This window comes from Capricornis sumatraensis, chromosome 12 (genome assembly GCF_032405125.1).
Source record: "Capricornis sumatraensis isolate serow.1 chromosome 12, serow.2, whole genome shotgun sequence".
Taxonomy (NCBI): Eukaryota; Metazoa; Chordata; class Mammalia; order Artiodactyla; family Bovidae; genus Capricornis; species Capricornis sumatraensis.
Genome location: NC_091080.1, coordinates 93363323 through 93383080, shown reverse-complemented (window position 1 = coordinate 93383080; position 19758 = coordinate 93363323). Strand labels below are relative to the sequence as shown.

The 19758-nt window shown below is 60.3% G+C and overlaps 1 protein-coding gene across 3 annotated transcripts; it reads left to right on the top strand.

Annotated features, from left to right (window-relative positions):
* The first annotated feature begins 227 nt into the window (after positions 1-227).
* CARS2 (cysteinyl-tRNA synthetase 2, mitochondrial) lies at positions 228-18879 on the top strand. 3 transcript variants are annotated; one of them, XM_068984433.1, is made up of 15 exons: positions 228-427; positions 789-839; positions 4400-4517; positions 10052-10123; positions 10221-10326; positions 11027-11110; positions 12056-12185; positions 12507-12640; positions 15255-15322; positions 15933-15999; positions 16310-16448; positions 17144-17267; positions 17655-17753; positions 18434-18640; positions 18782-18879. In XM_068984433.1, exons 1-15 carry the CDS (start codon positions 228-230, stop codon positions 18848-18850), a joined length of 1668 nt encoding a protein of 555 aa, XP_068840534.1. In that variant the 3' UTR covers positions 18851-18879. The 3 variants fall into 3 exon arrangements, with proteins under 3 accessions (XP_068840534.1, XP_068840535.1, XP_068840536.1); XM_068984434.1 differs by lacking the exon at positions 228-427 and having other exon boundaries at positions 791-839; positions 11024-11110; XM_068984435.1 differs by lacking the exons at positions 228-427; positions 11027-11110 and having other exon boundaries at positions 791-839.
* Positions 18880-19758: the final 879 nt, after the last annotated feature.

The window sequence follows — 19758 nt, the reverse complement described above, 5'->3', positions numbered from 1 at the left end:
GCCGCCCGGGACGAGAAGGGCGGAGCTCTGCCCACCGCCCCGGGGCGGGGCCACCACCCTCGCCTGCAGCTCCCCTCCCCCACCGAGGCGCGGCCCCGCCCCCCGCGCCGCGGCGGGCTCTGGTCCGCCTCTTCCGGGTGGGCGGGGCGTGCCGGGCCTTCCGGTGGGCGGGGCCCGGCGCCCCCCTTCCCCGCGTGGGCGTAGCCGGCGGGTCTCGCGCGCCCGCCATGCTGGGGACGCGCCGGATCTGCGCGGCCGCTTGGCTGCTCCGGGCCGCGCCGGGCCCTGAGCCGGGCCGCTCGGCGTCGGGGGCGCGCGGGCAGGGCTGGCTGCAGCCCGCGGGCTACGACACGGGCGTCAAGGTGTACAACAGCCTCACCCGGAGGAAGGACCCGTTGATTGTGAGCCGCGCGGACGCCGCCTCCTGGTAGCCCGCCGGGACTCGGGGAGCAGGGATGCGGCGGGGCGGGAGGGGCTGCACCCAGCCTTTCCGGAGGCGGGCGCCCTGCGTGGTGCGCGGGCTTGCGTCCTCAGGTGCAGGCGTTTAATGAGTGATAAAGTACTCCGGCGGCACCTGTAAAGACCCTGGGGTAGTCCCAGCGTTTCACGGATTTGGCGCTGAATTTAGTGATCCGAGGGTCGTACAGCCCCGGGTACGCACCCCCCAAAGCGGTTACTTTTGTTTTCTTTTTTACAAAAAGACATGATTATATGCTGATTATGACTGAGAACGTGGCGTCCTTTCTTGCAAGTTTGTTTCACACGGTGGGTCTTACCTCTGTCCCCAGGTATAGCTGTGGACCAACTGTCTACGATCACGCACACCTGGGTCATGCTTGGTGAGTGTCCTGACGCTGAATTCTGACACTTTAAGGGACCGTTTATTTTGGAAAGAAAGCCTTTTGCAGGTTTTTTTTTTCCTATCCCTCAAGTGACAACTTAAGAATCCTGAGTAGTTAGTTATTCAGGCGTTGTGGGAAGCATGCATATTTCATCCTCACTTGGTCCCATTTCAGGTGAGGAGACTCAGGGACACAGTGAGAGCAAGGGAAAGGACCCTTTTGCAATCAGATGTTTCTTGTGTTTAGTAAGACGAGGCCATTCAGAGGGCCCTTGAGTCAGCTAGTCAGGTGTTTCTGCACCCCCCTCCCCCCCATTTACTTCCCAACTTTGGACACGTCACTTTATCACTGAGTCCTGGTTTCTTCATCTTTCGGATAGGGATAATAATATTCTTTTGAATCTTGACAATTTAATGAAATACAACCCACAAAGTGCTGCTTAGCCCAGTCCCTGGCGTGGGAAGGCTGGCGAAGGCTCACCTGTTCTCCAGGGTGGGTGGCTCGTGGGAGGGCATGCCTTCGGAAGCGTGGCAGGTGAGCTGGAGCCTGAGCCCCTGGCCTCTCCACGCGCGCTCGCTCTTCTAACTCTGTCTCCTAGGTTTGTCCAAATCGCTGCTTTTCCTAATATTTTGTCTGTTCTCTTGTGCGTCTCTTAAATTTATCTTTCAGATCTAGATTAAAAGTTGCCTTTATTCACTATGTATTTTAGAAATGGTGCATCACCCAGTAAGATCTGAACTTTTTTTTGTGTTATAACAAAATAAATAGACTAGTAGTGTTTTTCCCTCTTCACTTTGGGCTAACTTACTGTTCGTTGTTGCTCAGTCGTGTCCAACTCTTTGTGACCCCATGGACTGCAGCATGCCAGGCTTCTCTGTCCTTCACCGTCCCCCGGAGCTTGCTCAAACTCACGTCTGTTGAGCCGGTGACGCCATCCAACCATCTCATCCTCTGTCGCCCCGTTCTCCTCCCTTCTCCATTTTTCTCAGCATCAGGGTCTTTTCCAGTGAGTCAGCTCTTTGCATCAGGTGGCCAAAGTACTATTAGTTATAAAAAGCATATTTTGATCTCTTTTTTGAAGTATTAAATGTGTTGGGGAAATACCGGAAACAATATAGGTTAATGTTTGTCCTGCCCTGGAAAAGCTCTCCACAAAGGCAAAAGAGAAAGAAAACATTTTTGTTATTGAAGGAGAATGAATTGAGTATGGGGTGCACCGGCCCCTGCTGAAAGGATCACAGAAATAGCAGGAACTGGTGAGGTTCCGTGTGAGCTGGGTGGGCCCAGCTCTCTGGTTCAGGCAGGTCTACAGCCCGAGTCCCACAGGTTAGGCCCCTCCTGTTGAGAGGTGAAAGTGACCTTCTTGGCAACTTCATTTCAAAGAGAAGGCTTCTGGGTCCTTGAACCTTCATGAGTTGTGAGACTCAATAAGGCTTACTTAGCCATTGGAAACATTTAGATACATTTTGAAAGGACTAAGAAAGAAATTCTAAAAGGAAGGGGGAGCGAGGCAGTCTCGCCCTTATTTTTCACCCAGGAGCATCAGTTGCAATCTGTTCTTGTCCTTAACCATGTGAAAAAGTGTGCTGACCTGCAGTGTGCCGCCCAGCCGATGCTCACAGCCCCCAGACCGAGAGACAGAGCGTTCCCAACACCCCAGAAGCCCCCCGTCCGACTCCCTGGCCAGGGTGACTGCTCTGGGCACTCATCACTCAGGAAGAGTCATCAAGTGGGGGTGTCCCTTGTGAGGCAGAAACCTAAGACATCGGAAAAGGCTGTGGTCTCAGGGGCTGGGATGGTCAGGCACAGTACACTGCTCTTGAGTTCAAAAGCCAGACGCCCAAGACCGCCTCCTCTGTGGGTCTGTCCCTGCTCACTCTCCAGGTTCCTGCCTCCACGCCTTCCTCCCCACCTGCTTCTGCTTTAAAGAGACAGATGCTTAACTGGACAGCACTCTGTGCCCAGCACTGTTTAAACGTGGCGCACACCTCAGCCAGTGCAGTTCTCTCACCACACCAGCTGGTGGTGCTGTTACCTCCCAAGTGTCACCCGGGAAGGGTCCTCGGTGGACAGTGCTGAGCCAGGCTGGCTGCAGAGTCCAGGTTCCCACGTGTGGGGCAGCCTCGGCCTGGTGAGTGGACCTACCCCTGGGCTCCCAAGGTGCCCACAGGGCGGGTGAGTCCTGGGGAGCGGCCACCCTCGGGTATCGGGCCCCCAGCACCTGCCCCTCCCCACCAGCTCCTTCTAGCCACATGTGTGATTCAGCTTTTCCTTTCACTCTGTTTTAGGTTCTTGTTAACTTCGTCTCTTAAAATCTCATTTCTTGTAGTGTTTTCCTGACTTGACAATGGGGGCCACTGGGATGATGTTTATAATCAGAATTAGCTGAAATTTCTGCTGTGCAGGCACTGAGATTATGTACCGCAACCCTGTGATAGGCTTTCGTCCAGTTTGTGGACTGGCAGTCTGAGGCTTCGAAGGGATGTTTAACCTCTTAGGTTCTTGGGAAGGAGTTTCAGAGGTGGCTTGGCCCTAGGATCTGGCGTCAGCTGTGTCCGGGGTGGGTGGGTGTGGGGACACAAGGGACACAATGAGGAGGAGCTTTGTTTTCAAGGGACAGTGATTTTATGAGCCCAAGGTCGGAGAGGCCACGTGTGTAACAGGGACGAGCATGAGACTGGCTGACCCGGAGAGTTAAGGCTGCTCTTATTGGGGAATCTAGTTTCTTGAGATTTTAAGTAGATATTGGATTTCAATCCAAGATTAGTCCTGAACATTCGTTGGAAGGACTGATGCTGAAACTCCAATACTTTGGCCACCTGAGGCGAAGAATTGTCTTACTGGAAAAGACCCTGATGCTGGGAAAGATTGAGGGCAGGAAGAGGACGACAGAGGATGAGATGGTTGGATGGCATCACCGACTCAATGGACATGGGTTTGAGTGTACTCTGGGAGTTGGTGATGGACAGGGAGGCCTGGCATGCTGCAGTCCATGGGGTGCAAAGAGTCGGACACGAATGAGCGACTGAGCTGAGCTGGATCTTAAACCCTTGCTTTCTCAAGTCTCAGTTGCCCCCATGCAGCCTGCCCGTAAGCTGGAGTCCCCACTTTCCACAGCCGTGTGCACACTTCCTGGGAGTGACCTTTCCAGCTTTGATGGGATCATCTCTGTCTTGACTTATTATCTGCTGCTGTCTCTCATCACGGTCAAACGTTAGTTATCCTAGAACATGAACATGGGCGGTAAAAGCACCCAGCATCTTAGCCGCCTCCTGACTTTGCATCACGAGTGAATCTTTATACAGTGGAGCAGGTGTGAACTCACTCAGACAACAGCTCTAAAGTTAAGTGCTCGTGTTGGGTCCTGAAATTGAGGCAGCGCCTCAGTTTTCTCATGCGGACCCAAGAGGGCCAGTGAAAGGCTTTTCCTTTTCCAGCTGCCCTTGAACATCCTTGATCACACAGTTGTGCGGCCTCACAGTAAAGGTTGCAGACTCTTTTGAAGATCTCAGTAGTGACTTTCAGGATAAAAGATGCCGTAATGTTCTTCCTTTCAGCTCCTACGTCAGGTTTGATATAATTCGGAGGATCCTCACCAGGGTGTTTGGATGCAATGTCGTCATGGTGATGGGAATCACGGACGTGGATGATAAGATAATCAGACGCGCCAACGAGGTGAGCGTGGGTCATGCTGAGCAGTGCTTTGACCGGTGAGTGGCCGACCCCCACCTGACAGTTGTCTGCGCCCTGCAAGACCTTTCACGCCTGCTGTCCACACGTGACCTCGTGAGGCTGTTCAGAGAGGTCTCCTCACCCTGCTGAGAGAAGTTTGGTCGACTCCGCCCTCACCGACTCCTCTCATCCCGAGGAGGCCTCCCAGGCTGAGTCCAGGCCCTCCCTGCCCCGTCAGCCTGCGGGACGCACCTCCCTCCCTGTTACAGGGGGAGCTCAGAGGCTGGCTTGGGAATCCCGCTCCTGTGAGGTTTGATTTTCTCACTTGTTATATGAACAGGACACTCCTCTTATATCTCACGTGGCATTTAGAGGGCCTTTTGGGGGGGGATTTCTGGCAAGGGATTAAATAAAGTGCTTTGTTACATTTTTATTTTTTGTACTCAAGAATTTTTTATTTATTTATTTATTTTTGGCCTCACCACGAGGCTTGTGGGATTTCAGTTCTCTGACCAGGGATTGAGCCTGTGCCCTCAGCTGTGAGAGCATAGGATCTTGTGCACGGGTGACCACGGCGTCCCCTGTGGTTATACTTTTAAAAGTCTGCTTCCAAGGGGTCCCCTCCTCTGTGGTTTATAATCAGCAACCCTGTATAACAATTCATATGTGACTGTGTGTAGCAGTTGGGACTTCCCAGGTGGCACCAGTGGTAAAGAACTCGCTTGCCAAGGCAGGAGACGGAGGAGGTGCGGGTTAGATCCCTGGGTCGGGAAGATCCTCTGGAGGAGGGCACGCCTGGAGAATTCCATGGACAGAGGAACCTGCAATCCATAGGGTTTTAAAGAGTCAGACACAACTGAAGGACTTTAGCACACATGCACATATATAACACTTATCTCTAAAGATACATAAAAATTTGTTAAATTATCTAATTTATAGAAAAACATGCTGAGTGCTTTATGTCCTGTCACTTTAAAAGTGTCTGAATGCATATATAGGGCTTTTCTGGAAAGCCAGGTTATTCTTTACATGGTTTTGTAACCTGCTTTTCCCACTTACTGTGTTTTGAGTGTTTTTTCGAGTTCTTAAGTGCTCGTCAGCATCTTAAGAGGCAGAGTTCCGCCGCAGGGACCGTGTGAACCTTCCGTCCTGGCTTCTGGACTCTTGCGTTGCTCCCGTGTTCTGTCATTTTCTCTCAGATTTATTTTCTGGGAAGCCCGTCTTCCTGTTTCCTACTGACTGCCTTCATTCAGCATTCGGGGGAGTGTGTCAGGGGGTACTCAGCGACCCCCCTGGTCTCTGCAGCGCTGAGACCACGTTGTTCTGTCTGATCTCCAGATCCCCGGCCTGTGCCTCGTGTCCCCTGGGGTCAGGAGTCTGCCCTGGCCACCACGTAAGCCCAGCTCGAGGTCACGCGATGCTGGTGTGGCCGTGGGCACCGTGAGTAGGGAGCTGAGGGGACGTGGGAGGTGGCAGCGGGAAGCAGGCAGGCTGTCCCGGCTGCTGGAGCGGGCCCACTCCCGCCACCCGCCCAGGGCCCTGCGCTGTCTCCCTGGGGCTGTCTGGGGCCATCTTCGCTGAGGTTGTGCTCAGACACTCGCTGGGCTGGCGGCTCTGGGGTCCAGAGGAGCCTTTGAGCGAATCCGATGCAGGAAGCAGCGGCCTCTCGTCCACGGTCAGGACAGACGGGGGCAAGGGGCAGGCCTGCCAGTCCCTCTGGAGGCTGCTGCGGTCCGGCCGGGGCTGAGCAGGACCCCGGGCCCCGATGGGAAGGTCAGCCCTGCGCTGCTGAGCAGGACGCGGGCTGGAGCCGGGCCTGGCTGGCCGGGAAGGGCGGGGAGAGGTGGGGGACTCTGACGCGGCAGGTGGGCGAGTGTTGGTGTGGGGGTAACCCCCGCAGAGAGGGCGCCGGGCTGGTTGAGGAGGAGGGTGCCCGGGTTGTCTGCTCGGCGGGACCTGAGGCCACCCAGGTGTGTCCCTGTGCTGGCTGAGTTGGGGTCGCCTGTGAATCTTCAGAATCGGAGGTGGGTTCTTCACCTGTCATGAAGCTCAGCTGGTGGGGGCCGACGGGGAAAAAGGTTGGCAGGATTGGTTTAGAAATGATACGTGTAGAGAGTGTGTTAATTTTTGACAGCTGAGCACGTCCATACTTGTTACACAGCAGGATGCTAACCTGGCATCACGCAGTCTCTTTTGTTCTGAAGATACAGATTCATCTGCTTCCGCATGAAGCACACAGTTATGAAAACACCTACTTGTTTCTTAGTGTCCAACAAAAAGGCTGTTCTTTTTACCAGAGGCGAGGTTTCTTCTTGACGATGGCCGTATCCTTCATGCCATCTGCTTCATTGTGTGCTCTTAAAATAGTTTAAATTATATTTCATTTCTCTGAATCACTTTCTTGACTTTAACTTTTGGCAGAGTTTTATTGTTTGTCAGGAATAAAAGCTGCACGAGGATTTCTGGGGGAGTAATGAAAAGAAACAAGGTATATTTGCAGGGTTACATTTTGTTAAGAAAAATGATACTAAATGTCTTGGCGATTGAAGCGGAGTTACTGTGTTTGTGCTTTGGAACCCTGGCCTGCGTGCCCTTCTCTCCGGGAGGAAGGTTGGACCTGCGTTCAAGGTCCCCTGCCTGCCTGGGATGGCGCTCAGCCCAGGGGATCGTTGTTGTTCAGCTGCTCAGTCGTGTCCGACTCTCTGCGGCCCCATGGACTGCAGCACGCCAGGCCTCCCTGTCCATCACCAACTCCCAGAGCTTGCTCAAACTCATGTCCGTTGAGTTGGTGATGCCATCCAACCATCTCATCCTCCGTTGCCCCCTTCTCCTGCCCCCAGTCTTTCCCAGCATCAGAGTCTTTGCCAGCGAGTTGGCTCTTCACATCAGGCAGCCGAAGTACTGGAGCTTCAGCATCAGTCCTTCCAGTGAATATTCAGGGTTGATTTCCTTGCAGATGGACTGGCTGGATCTCCTTGCAGCCCAGGGACTCTCAAGAGTCTCCTCCCCCAACCCCTGGGCCGACCTGGGCTCTCAGGGCCCCGGGCCAGTGTATCAGCAGCGCCCCCTGCAGGCAGTCCCGTGGAGAGAGCAGCATGAGCCCCTCTTGGGGGGCCTGGAGGTTCCGGTACAGCTGCTTCGTTTGGGAGTCTGATTCACTGTCCCCCACGCCAGCAGCAGCTTGTGTCCACTGCCAGCCCACAGTCACCTGTGACTGTCCCCAGGGTCCCGCCGAGGGGGCGAGAGGAGCCACTGTGAGCAGAGGGCCCCCGGCGTGCGTGTGAAGGACCCTACGTGTCCTGTGTCACCAGAGGCAGACCGCCTGCGTCTGGAGTTCCCAGGGGCGAGCAGAAAGGCAGGCCGAGCAGAGCAAGTCCGTAAAAGGAGAGGCCGGGGGAGGAGGCGCCCAGCGGCTCCTAACGGTTCAGGAGCTGCAGAAAGTTGTTTTTCTCTACTCTTTCCCCTTTTGCACAGCGCTGTAGAGGCAGGCTGGAGAAGGAAATGGCAACCCACTCCAGTGTTCTTGCCTGGAGAATCCCAGGGACGGGGGAGCCTGGTGGGCTGCAGTCCATGGAGTCGCTAAGAGTCGGACACGACTGAGCAACTTCACTTTCACTATTCACTTTCATGCATTGGAGAAGGAAACGGCAACCCACTCCAGTGTTCTTGCCTGGAGAATCCCAGGGACGGGGGAGCCTGGTGGGCTGCCGTCTGTGGGGTCGCACAGAGTCGGACACGACTGAAGCGGCTCAGCAGCAGCAGTAGAGGCAGGCCAGGCCTGGGGGAAGCTGTGTGTCTGCACACAAGGTCCAGGCTGACGCGCCCTCCACACCTGTGGCGACGCTGACTGCCCCCCCGCCCCCCCAAGCCTCCTCTGTCCCCTCCGCCCCCGCCTGCCTTCTGTGTCTGGAGACCGTGGAGATGAAACACCAATTCACAGTTATACCAAGAGACAGGCAATGGGGCACGCTAGAATGTCCGGAGACAGACACAGTAAATTATGGAAATTTGGTAAAGATGGCATTTCACATCAGCGGGGAACAGAGGAATTACTCAGTAAGAAGTTGACAGTTGGGCGGCCATCTGGGGGAAGAAATAAACCAAAGTTGGATATATGGCTCACAACCAGATTTGAAGCTGATCAGAGATTTCACATAAAGATGTGGAAGCACGGATTATTAGAGTAAACCATGGGGCGCTTTTTTGTAGCCTCCTGTTCAGAAGGCTTTGCTAAGTTTGTTTCCAAACCCAGAAAAGGTTGAGAAATGTAAAAGATTGCTAAATACAAAAATGAAATTTTCTGCATGCCATAAAATAACCGTGAAGTTGAAAGACGTTTGGAAACAGTTGAAATTCATATGGAGGATAAAATGTCTATTTCTTTTCTTGAAAATACTTCCTCCATATCAATAAGACTTTAAGGACCTAGAGCTCGGTAGAGCCATGGTTAACTTCAGATGGTTTAATGCAGATGGCCCCTAAACACTCGAGATGTTCAAGCTCCCTCCGAACAGGAGAGACTCAGGTTAGAGATGCAGTGAGAAGGCGCCGTTTATCGTTAGCGCCACCATGACCGTGGTCTGGCGGGTCTTCAGCAGCGCCTGAACGAGGTGCTCAGTTTCAGGTTCTTCTGGAGGCGCTGGCAGCGGCCACCCAGGGTGTGCACGCGTGTCCTTGAGCAGGGCGTCACGTGGTCTGCCCCCTGTGTGTGTGTGAGCACACTCACTCGTGTGCCACGCGTGGGTCTGTGGCTGAGGGCGGTGCCCCCGTGTGTGTGTGCACTTGTGTGCATCACGGCTCAGTGCACTGCGTGCCCAGGGCCTGCACACCATGCGGCTTTAGCCGAGGACGCCAGGTGCAGGCCGTGGGGGGGGTGGTTTCAGGAGGAGGCACAGTGAAGGTGTTTGCTTTCCGGGAGGGGCCGGGCAGGGGCACACTTCCGTCCCGCCCCCAGGAGAGGATTACTGCTCAGGAAACTCATGAGGAAAACTCGGAAAACCAGGCCAACTTACCAGGCCATCTGCTGCTCTTTGGGTCCAGAATTGCGTACCGTCGGAAACTTCCAAAGCAGCGCAGTGTCGCTGGGTGTTTGGTCTGTGGTTTGCTTGGCCTTTGCCCCTGGCGGATGCTGGCTGACTGCTTCTCGCGGAGGCCCGCTCCGCCACCAGGGGCCGCTCGGGAGGAGCCACTGGGCCTGGCGACCCGACCTGGTGTCTTCCATCCCCGGAGTGTTACCGTGTACACGGGACCCCGGGGCCGTCTAGGGGGATTCAGTGGCACTGTCTCCACATTGCAAAGAGAGCTGGGAGAGGCATGTGCTGTCTTGCCCACGACTGCCGTGAAGAGGACACTCTGCTCACCGGGTTCATCTCTTCAGTAAACATCCCCCGGCTGCAGTTTCCAGGATGATTGTCGTTTGGGGGGGGTTGGGGGAAAGCAGGCACAGGGCTCTCTGTGAGCAGTGCCCGTGGGGGCGGCTGCCCTCCGAGGCCCCATCCTGACCCCTGCAGACGGACCCCCACCTCGTTATCTTGCAGATGAGCGTGTCGCCCGCGTCCCTGGCCCGTCTTTACGAAGAAGACTTCAAACAGGACATGGCAGCCCTGAAGGTAGGTGGCTGGTGAGAAGCCCGAGCGATGGAGCCGGTCCGGCGGGGCCTCCGTCCGTGTGGGGCCGGGGAGACCGCAGGTCTGTGCCCTCCCGCAGGTCCTCCCACCCACCGCCTACCTACGGGTTACCGAGCACGTGCCTCAGATCGTCGCCTTCATCGAGAGACTCATCGCCAACGGGCATGCTTACTGCACAGCAAAAGGTGAGCCCCCCGTCCAGGCCACGGCCCCTGAGAAGGCAGTACAGACGGAAAGTGAGCCCCCATCCTCAAGGCCAAGAAGGGCGGTGCAGATGAGGGTCAGGGCTGGGTCGGAGCTAGGCAGGTGCAGGTGAGAAGTCACAGGTTTGTCCAGGTGAAAAGTCTCAGCTTACCACGGCCCTGCACTGACCATGGTGTGCACTGGCCATCAGGAGCGCAGTGCCTTTGGCCGCAGCCCTCCTGAACATGGCTCCTTCCCCACCGCCACCTCATGGGTCAGGGGCGGGGGCCGCCCTGGCTCCGCAGGGCGCCCAGGAGCCCGCGTGCAGCTCAGGGAAGGCGCCCCACGGTAATGCATGTGAGGAGCTGCCTGCGGTCTGAGCGGCAGGGTGCTCTCGCGGTGTCTGGACTAGGAAGGGGCGTCTCGGTTGGTGGGTGTGTGACACGGGGGCCAGAGCTGAATGCAGGCGGCCAGTGAACCCAGCAACCTTCCCTTTGTGTTTCCGCCTCCACCGCTGGACGGCCGTGGCGCGTCCGCACGTGTGCTCCCCTAGTACAGGGCGGTTTAGACATGCAGGGAGGGCCGGCTGGGGCTAAAGGCCGCATCCTGTGTTTGAGTTCTAACACTGTTAGCTGCGATGCGCGTGTAGACGCAGATGTTGACGGCTGAGAAGTGGGCTTCACCATTCCTTTAACAAAGCAGGCAACGTCTACTTCGACCTGCAGTCGCGAGGCGACAGGTACGGCAAGCTGGCTGGCGTGGCACCCGGGCCGGCGGGAGAGCCAGGTGGGTCCCCCCGCCTCCTGCGGAGCTTCCGGGGAGAGAGCCAGACCTTCCCGAGGCGGGTCGGGCGTGAGAAGGCCTGCTCCTCAGACGTCGGTCGCGGCTGAGGTTTACATTTAGGGGTTTTGGACCAGAGCTCACGTGGAAGTCTCGGGGCTCCCCGGCCTCTCGTTCCTCCCCAGTCACCTCTGCGCACACGCTCGTCCGTGTGTCCTGTCTTAACACTCTGGACCGTCCTGCCGCTCTTGTATTAAATCCCCGAGGTGGTCCATCGTGTGTAAACGCCGTGTGAATTTCCTCTGTAGCAGGTTCCCGTGTGTGTTTCAGCATCTGGCGCCTTCCTGCCATGTTTGTGTCTGTTCCTGTACCCTCTTCTGTTCCAGGGTTCTGTTAGGTCAAAGTCGGTTTCATAGAGAAGCAATAGGAAGTGTATAGCACTATATTAAAACACTTCAGAAAGGATACTGTGTAACAGAGTCAAACACAAGCGATCAGAACCCCAGCAGAGCAGGTGTTTCCAGGCATAAGCCCCGCCCTGCGGACCGCGTCCCGTCGGTCCCGTCGGTCCCGTCGGTCCCGTCCCTGGCTGTGTGCTGACTCCTGAGCCGTGCTTGTCATCTCTGCTCCAGGCGCTCCTCCCGCTGCCCTGACCGTCCACGCCGGCAAGGAATGGCCCAGTACACATTCCAGCATCAGCAACACCTTCTAGGAAAAAATAAGAAAAAAATTTTCTTGGCCGACGGCTGGGGGTCCGCCTGCTTCTGGCGTGCTCTGGTCAGGGGGTCTGGGGGCTGCGGCCTTCAAGTGGGAAAGAGAAAAGACTTGCAGGAGAGCCGTGTGGTTGCCTCTCCGAGGAGCGGACTCTGGGGTGGGCGTCCCGGCTGTTCCGTGGCCGCTGTGATGCTGGCTCTGGGTTCCCTCCGCTGACGGCCCACTTGTCGTTGGCAGTTGACTCCGACAAGCGGCATGCCAGCGACTTCGCACTGTGGAAGGCGGCAAAGCCCCAGGAGCCTTTCTGGGGCTCCCCGTGGGGCAACGGGAGGCCCGGCTGGCACATCGAGTGTTCCACCATCGCCAGGTAAGCCTCACTTGTGCTGATCCGGACGCTGGGGCGGTGCCCGGCTCGGTCAGCGGAGCATGCAGACTTTTTGATGTTTTTAAAACCACATCTTCAGTGCAGAGCAAAGAAAGTAGAGTGTCTTTACGAGGAGAAAAAGCTGTGAACTCGGGGTTTTTATGACGTGAAAACAGAATCTCAGTTTCTGCATGCGTCAGCCGGATTATCACACATTTAGAACTGGGCTCCGTTTGGTGTGTGCAGAGGGCTGGCAGGCAGGAAGGGCGTGGAGACGGTGTGGCTGGACCCGGGTAACTCCCTGCTCTGCCCCGTGCCTTGCAGTCTGGTGTTCGGAAGTCGGCTGGACATCCACTCGGGCGGCGTGGACCTGGCGTTCCCGCACCACGAGAACGAGATTGCCCAGTGCGAGGCCTTCCACCAGTGCCCGCAGTGGGGCAACTACTTCCTGCATTCCGGTGAGTGCCGGCTCCCGTCGGTCTGCCCGCCTCTGTCCCGTCAGCTCTGCGAGAGCTCCACTGGGTGCACCCACGGCCGCTGGTCGGTCCAGCCCGTCCTAAAGGAGGGCCGCCCTGAACACTCCCGGGAAGGACTGGAGCTGAAGCTCCAATCCTTTGGCCCCCTGATGCGAAGAGCCGACTCACTGGAAAAGACTCTGATGCTGGGAAAGACTGAAGGCGGGAGGAGAAGGGGGCGACAGAGGATGAGATGGCTGGATGGCACCACCGACTCGATGGACGTGAGTTTGAGTGAGCCCCGGGAGCTGGTGACGGACGGGGAGGCCTGGCGTGCTGCAGTCGTGGGGTCAGAAGGAGTCGGACACGCCTGAGCGGCTGAGCAACAGAAGATCAGCTCGTAGAACAAGGAACAGCCACCGCCCAACGGTCCCCGGCGTGTAGTCGGCCGGACGAGAATTTCCTTGGACGGGAAAGCCGAGTGCATCTTTTGGAACTGAAATGTGAGCTGAAGAGAATTCGGAAAACCAGCAGTGCTGTTCCATGGACGTTCCTTTCAGTGAAGCTGTGACGAGGGGTCTCAGCGGGCCGCCCTAGTGATCATGACTGCCAGCCTGGAGCTGTGGCGGCGTTACCACGAGCATCTGTCAGCCTCTGAGAGCACCGCTCTCCGCCTCACTGTTTAAGCAGCTCGTGACTGACACCAGCCGTCCGCTCCCAGGAGCGCACAGCGAGGGGTGAAGCGACGGCGTCCCGAGCAGGCGGCTCTGGAGACCCCGTGAAGCCCGGGGGCGTGAGCGTGTCCCCGTCCTGACGGAGGTGCAGGGCCACCGCCCGCTGGTGTCACCGCCGCCCTGGGACGGGCCCTGGAGCTGTCAGAGGGCGGGGGGTACAGGGCTTTGGTGCGGGTCAGGTCGGGAGCCACTGGTGAGCAGCGGTGTGGGCACAGGCACTGTCTCGTGAGTCGCTGGGTTCAGGAACCTGGGTTTTCTGGCTAGGTGGTACTAAAGGCAGCAGCTCCGGCTTCAGCACGTGTGAAGCTGCTTCCGGTCCACGGCGAGGTCGCCATGGTGACCGGGGTGCGCTCACTGCCGCGTCTCCTTCACCCCAAGTTCACACCTGCTCTCAGCCCCGAGCTGCCCTGCCCCAGCGTCTGCCCTGCCGGGGCCCCTCACAGTCCACGTGACCCCAGCCTAGTGTTGCCCCGAGGTCGGCTGAGCGACGAGCCAGGCTGCTGCCCCCGTCGCCAGAGCTGAGGTCTGGCGTCCACTTTGTGCGCTGCTCAGAGCTAGACAGTGGCCGGAATCACTCCCTCCTGGCGGCTCAGCACCCAATGAGCCGTTCCTCCGGGGCTCCCGGGCGGGGACCAGCAGGGCCCCCAGGACCCACGTGTTTCCCGTCAGGGGCCCACACCTCTCTTCAGAAGCCACGTGGAACCATCTTCCCTTGGGTGAGGGACTCAAGAGAGCAGAGTGCCGCAGCCCGTGCGGGGAGGAGTCACAGGGCCCGGTGACGCAGTGCTCCCGTCCCTGGGCCGGGATCGGGTGACCCCGTGTTAACCGCTGGTGTTGCTCGTGAGGACGCGGGGCCTGCCATCAGCGCCAGCGCCCCGGGTGACCGTGGTTCTGGGCACAGGCGGCAGCGTCAGCAGTGCCAGCACTCACGGAGGTCCGTGTGCACACGTGTGGGTCCCGTCGTTTAGATGCGGGCGGGTGGGAGGGTTCGCTCTGTGTTCTGGAGGAAGAGTGGTGTGTCCCGACACCTGGAGAAGCGATCTATTTTCCTGGACTTCCCAGGTGGTGCAGTGGTAAGGAACCCACCTGCCAAAGCGGGAGACGTAAGAAACGTGGTTCCATCCCTGGGCCCATTAGATCCCCCGGAGGAGGGCATGGCAGCCCACCCCAGTGTTCTTGCCTGGAGGATCCCAGGGGCAGAGGAGCCTGGAGGACCATAGGGTCCTTAGGGTCGCAAACTTGCACACGACTCCGTGCCTCCGCACACACAGGGAGGTGGACGTGGGGCTCAGCAGTTGGATGGGTTTCGTTCTCCAGACGCCGTTGGTTTTGTGAGACGTCCGCTGCACTTTGTGCAGGCCGCATGCTTCTAGGGTTACGCATTCAGGGTCAGGTGTTTTTCTAGAAGCTGCACTGTAACCAGTTCTCAGGAAAGTTGGCCTTGGGCGCCCTGGGGTGAAGCATCTCAGGAAAGGTGGACGAACCTTCTGCTGGGAAAGCAGTTTCCTGGGAAGTGAGCCTGGAACCCAGGCGGTCCTGGAGGAGGTCCTGGCTCGGATGGAAGCATCCTGAGGGGTTCAGGTTCCCCATCTTTCACATACACAGGACTGAGATGGTGCCGGTGGGGCACACGGGTGAAACAGCTACCATGGGAAAGCGTTGGCTGCCCAGGCCCGCGGTCCATGGAAGCAGAGGGTGTCCCCCCGCCGGTTGTGAGTCATGGGAGGGGGAGGGTGGTCCCCGCGTTGTGACCCCTGGCCAGCGGGTCGGGGGGCTCTGTGCCGGCGCCCACGAGGGGGCAGTGAGGGGCAGGGTCCTCGGAGGCTGGGCTCCAGGAAGGGCTGCTCCTTCCCGCCTGGAGAGCTGCTGCGCTCTCGTTTCAGGGCACCTGCACGTGAAGGGTGGAGGAGAGAAGATGTCCAAGTCGCTGAAGAACTACGTCACCATTAAGGTAGCACGCCTCTTGGGGCCCCCACGTTGCCGACGCATCGTGGAGGCTGCCCTGAGCGGGAGGCCCACCCGGGTCCCCGGGTCTCTCCCCCTTCTGGTGCGGTCCCTGTAGTCATGGCTGCACTCAGGCGCCCGTCTCCAGGAGGTCAAGACCCAGGGCTCGGGACCGCGTTAATTCACGTGCAGACTGCAGCGTCCCCTGGGTGGGCCTCCGGTTGGCTGGTGTGGGGGGCTAAAAGGACCGGGAAAGACCCCTTTTCCACACTCCGAGGAGTGTCAGGAGGCGGACGTGGACGCGGAGATAACCGGGTCAGACGGGTCTTCGTGTGGATCTCGGGGGTGGCCTGGTGAGGCCTGGGGACCTTCCTCAGCTCAGTGTTTCTGAGCAGAGTGCAGTCTGCGGGATTCAGACAGGCGCTGACCACACTGAAATACAGGCACCCGCGCCCGCCCTCTCCGGGGTGAGCTGGGCCGCGGGCTGGGCCGTCCGGCCAGATGAGCAGGCGCAGCGCGGGCGGGTGCGGCCGCAGGTGGGTGGGGAAGGCCGTGCAGAGAAACGTCCGTCCAGCCGGAGGGTCAGTGGCTCATCTCGCCCGTGTGCCCCCCACCAGGACTTCCTCCGCTCCGCCTCTCCAGACGTCTTCCGCCTCTTCTGCCTGCGGAGCAGCTACAGGTCAGGTGAGCTGGCCGCGTGGCCCGAGTCCAACGGCTCCTGGGGACCCTGAGACCTGGGGAGACGCCCCCCGTTGGCGTGCTGCCCTCACCCGGCGGCCACAGGTCTGCCCTCAGGCCTGAGCCCCCCTCCGCCTCATGGGGCCTGGGGTTCTTCCCGCCGCCCCTGCCACGTCCTGAGCCGAGCAGAGATGAGCGGGCCCAGGGCCTGACCAGCAGCCTCAGCAGGGCCGCACCCCGGTGTCCAGGGTCAGAGGGGGCGGCCCCTTCCTGGCCCACGGGCGAGGCTGCACCCGTGACTGCCCCCACCCCGCAGCCGTCGACTACAGCGAGGGCGCCCTGCTGGAGGCCAGGCGCCTGCTGCGGGCCACGGCCGCCTTCGTGGAGGATGCGCGGGCCTACGTGAGGGGGCAGCTGGCCGGCGGCCCCGTCCAGGAGGATGTGCTGTGGGAGAGGTGAGTGCACGGCGAGGGCCCCGAGGCGTGAGCCGCTTGGGGGGCGGGCCCGGGAGGCCGTCGAATCACGTCCAGGATACGGGGTGGGGTGGGAAGGGAGTCTGTGGCTGACGTCAGGGACGGTGAGAACCTGGGGAGGTGACGGGAGCGAGAGAGGAGGAGGCCGTCGGGGCACCAGGGGCTGAGGCCGCTGGGTCTGGGGGCTTGGTGTCGCCCCCCCCCCCGGGGACCCTGGAGAGTGGTGAGACTGGACTCCTCCGGGGCTGCTCGGGAAGGGGCGTTGGGAGGAGACAGACGAAGCGGCCTGCTGGCCCCCACGGCGGAGTGCAGCATGGAGCCGAGCTCTGGACCCTCGAGGTTGGGAGCCATTGGCCACGGGCCCCCCGGGCGGGGGCACGGGCCGGCGGCGGCCTGCTCACAGGCGAGCGGGGAGTCCGTGTGTCTGTCCACGGAGGGCCGGCTGCGCTGGGTAACGCAGCTCTGGGCGCAGGAGCAGGCACAGCAGAGCCCTGCGTCTCCAGCGGGGTTGCTCGGGGCTCTGCCAGGCCTCCCCTGTGCCCGGGGAGCGGGGATCCTGGGGCAAGCGATGGCCAGGTGGGCGTGCGGGACGTGTGAGCGAGGGGCCCGCGGGGGACCTGACGCTGCAGCTGGGGATGTGGGGGGACAGACGACAGCCCCGCGCTCTCCTCCCCCAGGCTGGGCCGCACCAAGGCGGCTGTGCAGGCGGCCTTGGCGGACGACTTCGACACGGTGCGGGCGGTGGATGCCGTCATGGACCTCGTCCACCACGGGAACAGGCAGCTGAAGGCGGCCGCCGAGGTAACTCCCGGGCCCCGCTCCCGGCCCGGGCCCCCAGGGCTCCCAACGAGCAGTCATCTCCCGAGGGGGGCACTGGGGCCCCGGGTGTGGACAGGAGCCCGGGATATGCCGTCACCTCCCCGGCTCCGCGGGGTCCGAGTGGGTCACAGCGACGTCAGCTAGGGGTGGAGGCCGCAGTGCGACCCCAGCTGGCCCCCGGCCCGCCCACCCCAGGCCAGGCTCTCCACGGAGGCTCGTGACCCTGTGACCCCCGGGGGGCCACCTACCAGTACAGGTGCGCACAGCACACACCCGGCCTCCCTGGGGGCTGTGCCCCCTGCCCGCCCGGGCTGGCCTTCCGGGGGCCGCGCTCTGGCCTCTGAGCGCCCTCCCCGGTGACTGTCACAGGAGCCCCGTGGTGCCCGGAGCCCTGCCGTGCTGGGGGCCATCGTGGCCTCCGTGGAGCAGTTCTTTGAGACGGTGGGCATTTCTCTGGCCGAGCGACAGGTATGCTTGCCTTCTCTTTTCAGTCCTGTTTCGGGACTTCAGCTACGTGCCAGCATGTAACAGACGCTTTCTCCCTTCATAAATGCTGGTTTTAATGTGTAATTATAAGGCCAAACTTCTTACATGTGTAAGACAGGTCACGGTCCTTGAAGGCACGCACGCACACTGAGCGCTAGCACACGTTAGCTGGTGATGAGGTTCTGAGCAGACCAGCGTCCGCCGCGGCTGCAGTGTGCTCCGGGCCCCTTGTGTCCTGTAGGGAACCCCCCAGTGGACGCAGCAGCTGTGGTGAGCTCTGCAGGTCCCACCCGTCAGGGTCCCCGGGAAGGCAGAGGCCCAGCCCTGTCCCGAGGGGCGTCCAGCGCCAGCCTCTGGTCCCCCATCTGAGCCTTCCTCAGCCTTCCTATCCTGACACCTAGGCACTGGCACCTCTGAGTCCATCCTGTGCCAGAGATGGGGCCGGGCCTGGATGCCAGCATCTCCCAGAGCCCACCCCTGCCGAGGTCGGGGTGGGGCCAGGACGCCGCCATCTCCCAGAGCCCACGGCCTGGACGCTGGGACGACGATGCGCCCCAGGCCCTCGGCTGCCTGTTCACACCCACTCACGCCTACACACCCAGCTCACACCCCCACACACACCACTTGCCCCACTCATCCCAACACACCCCCACATCCCTCAGTGTGTTCCAGGGGCGGGCAGCCCGGCCGCCTTGCACAGCCTCGTGGAGGAGCTGGTCCGCTTCCGGCTGAAGGTCCGACAGTTCGCTCTGGCCTCCGGGGAGGCCCCTGGGGAGGCGAGGCAGCAGCGGCTCCTGGAGCGGCAGCCCCTGCTGGAGGCCTGCGACACGCTGCGCAGGGACCTGGCCGTCCACGGTATCAGCATCAAGGTGAGCGCTCTGCGGGGCCGGGCTCAGCCGGCGTCACAGACGCTGGCGTCTCTCCCAGGAGCACACCCACCCCCGGCTCGGGCCTGCCCCTGAGCCCCGACACCTGCCCGTCCACCCACCTGGGGCCGCATGCCTCCCCAGGACAGGAGCGGCTCGTCCACGTGGGAGCTGCTGGATCAGAGGACAGAAGACCCCAAAGCCAGGAGCTGAGGACTGCCACGGTTCTGCGGCCTTTAAGTCACAGTAAAGCCTTCCTGTGAAAGCTGCTGTTGTGGCTGTTTTCCCTTAAAATGAACCAACCCGACACCACCCCAGCACCCCTTCGGTGTGAACAGAGGTGCTGGAAGCCCCACTCGGGATCCTGGGGAGGGCGGGCAGGACCCCGGCCCAGGGCCACCTGGGCCCTGCGTGAGGGGCAGCGTCGGCCTGGGCCTATCGGTTTGCATGTGCTGGGCCTGGTGGCGGAGTAACGCGTTCCCCAGGGGTGCGCAGCAGAGGAAGGCCCCGCAGATGCCCAGCTCCCACACACTGCACTCCCGCAACGCTGGTTCTTGGGGTACCAGCCTGAGCAGACGCCCCGGGGCCAGGGCTGTGTGAGGGCATCTGGGTGGCACGGTGGGAGCCAGCAGGGTGAGCAGGGCCCGAGCTGGCCGGCGGCGTCGCCCTGTCTCCCTGTTGTCACAGGCGGGGAGCCCCAGCTGTGCAGGGCACCAGCAAGAAACGGGGGCCCGCCTGCCACTCCAGCTCTCAGCCAGGCTCCCGAACTGGTCCACGGCTCTGCCCCTGGCAGCAGGACGGCCTGGCAGCCACGTTAACTGCATCACCGACCTTGCTGCCCCGACAGGCAGGGGCCCTTATTCTAGAGGAGGGGCCTGTTCACAAGCTGGCCTGCAGCGAGGGACCCTGCGGAGCAGAGTGAAACCCCTCAGGGCAGGCGGCTGGCCCCTGGAGGACGCTGACAGGCGCCCAGTCCTGCGGGGGACTGGCCGACGGCCGAGCCGGACCTGCCCTGGGGGCCGCTCTCCTGGGGGTGGCATCCTGCCTGGAGCTGGCGAACGCCCAGGTTTGCAGAGGAGCCGGGGGCAGGCACCCCCTTCACTCAGGAGCACTGCCCAGCT

Excerpts from the sequence above, each read along its gene's own strand:
- CARS2 (XM_068984433.1), top strand. The coding sequence starts at position 228 with ATGCTGGGGACGCGCCGGATCTGCGCGGCCGCTTGGCTGCTCCGGGCC. Across the intron at positions 4,518-10,051 it reads TAATCAGACGCGCCAACGAG|ATGAGCGTGTCGCCCGCGTC; the intron begins GTGAGCGTGGGT and ends GTTATCTTGCAG. Across the intron at positions 18,641-18,781 it reads TCCACGGTATCAGCATCAAG|GACAGGAGCGGCTCGTCCAC; the intron begins GTGAGCGCTCTG and ends ATGCCTCCCCAG.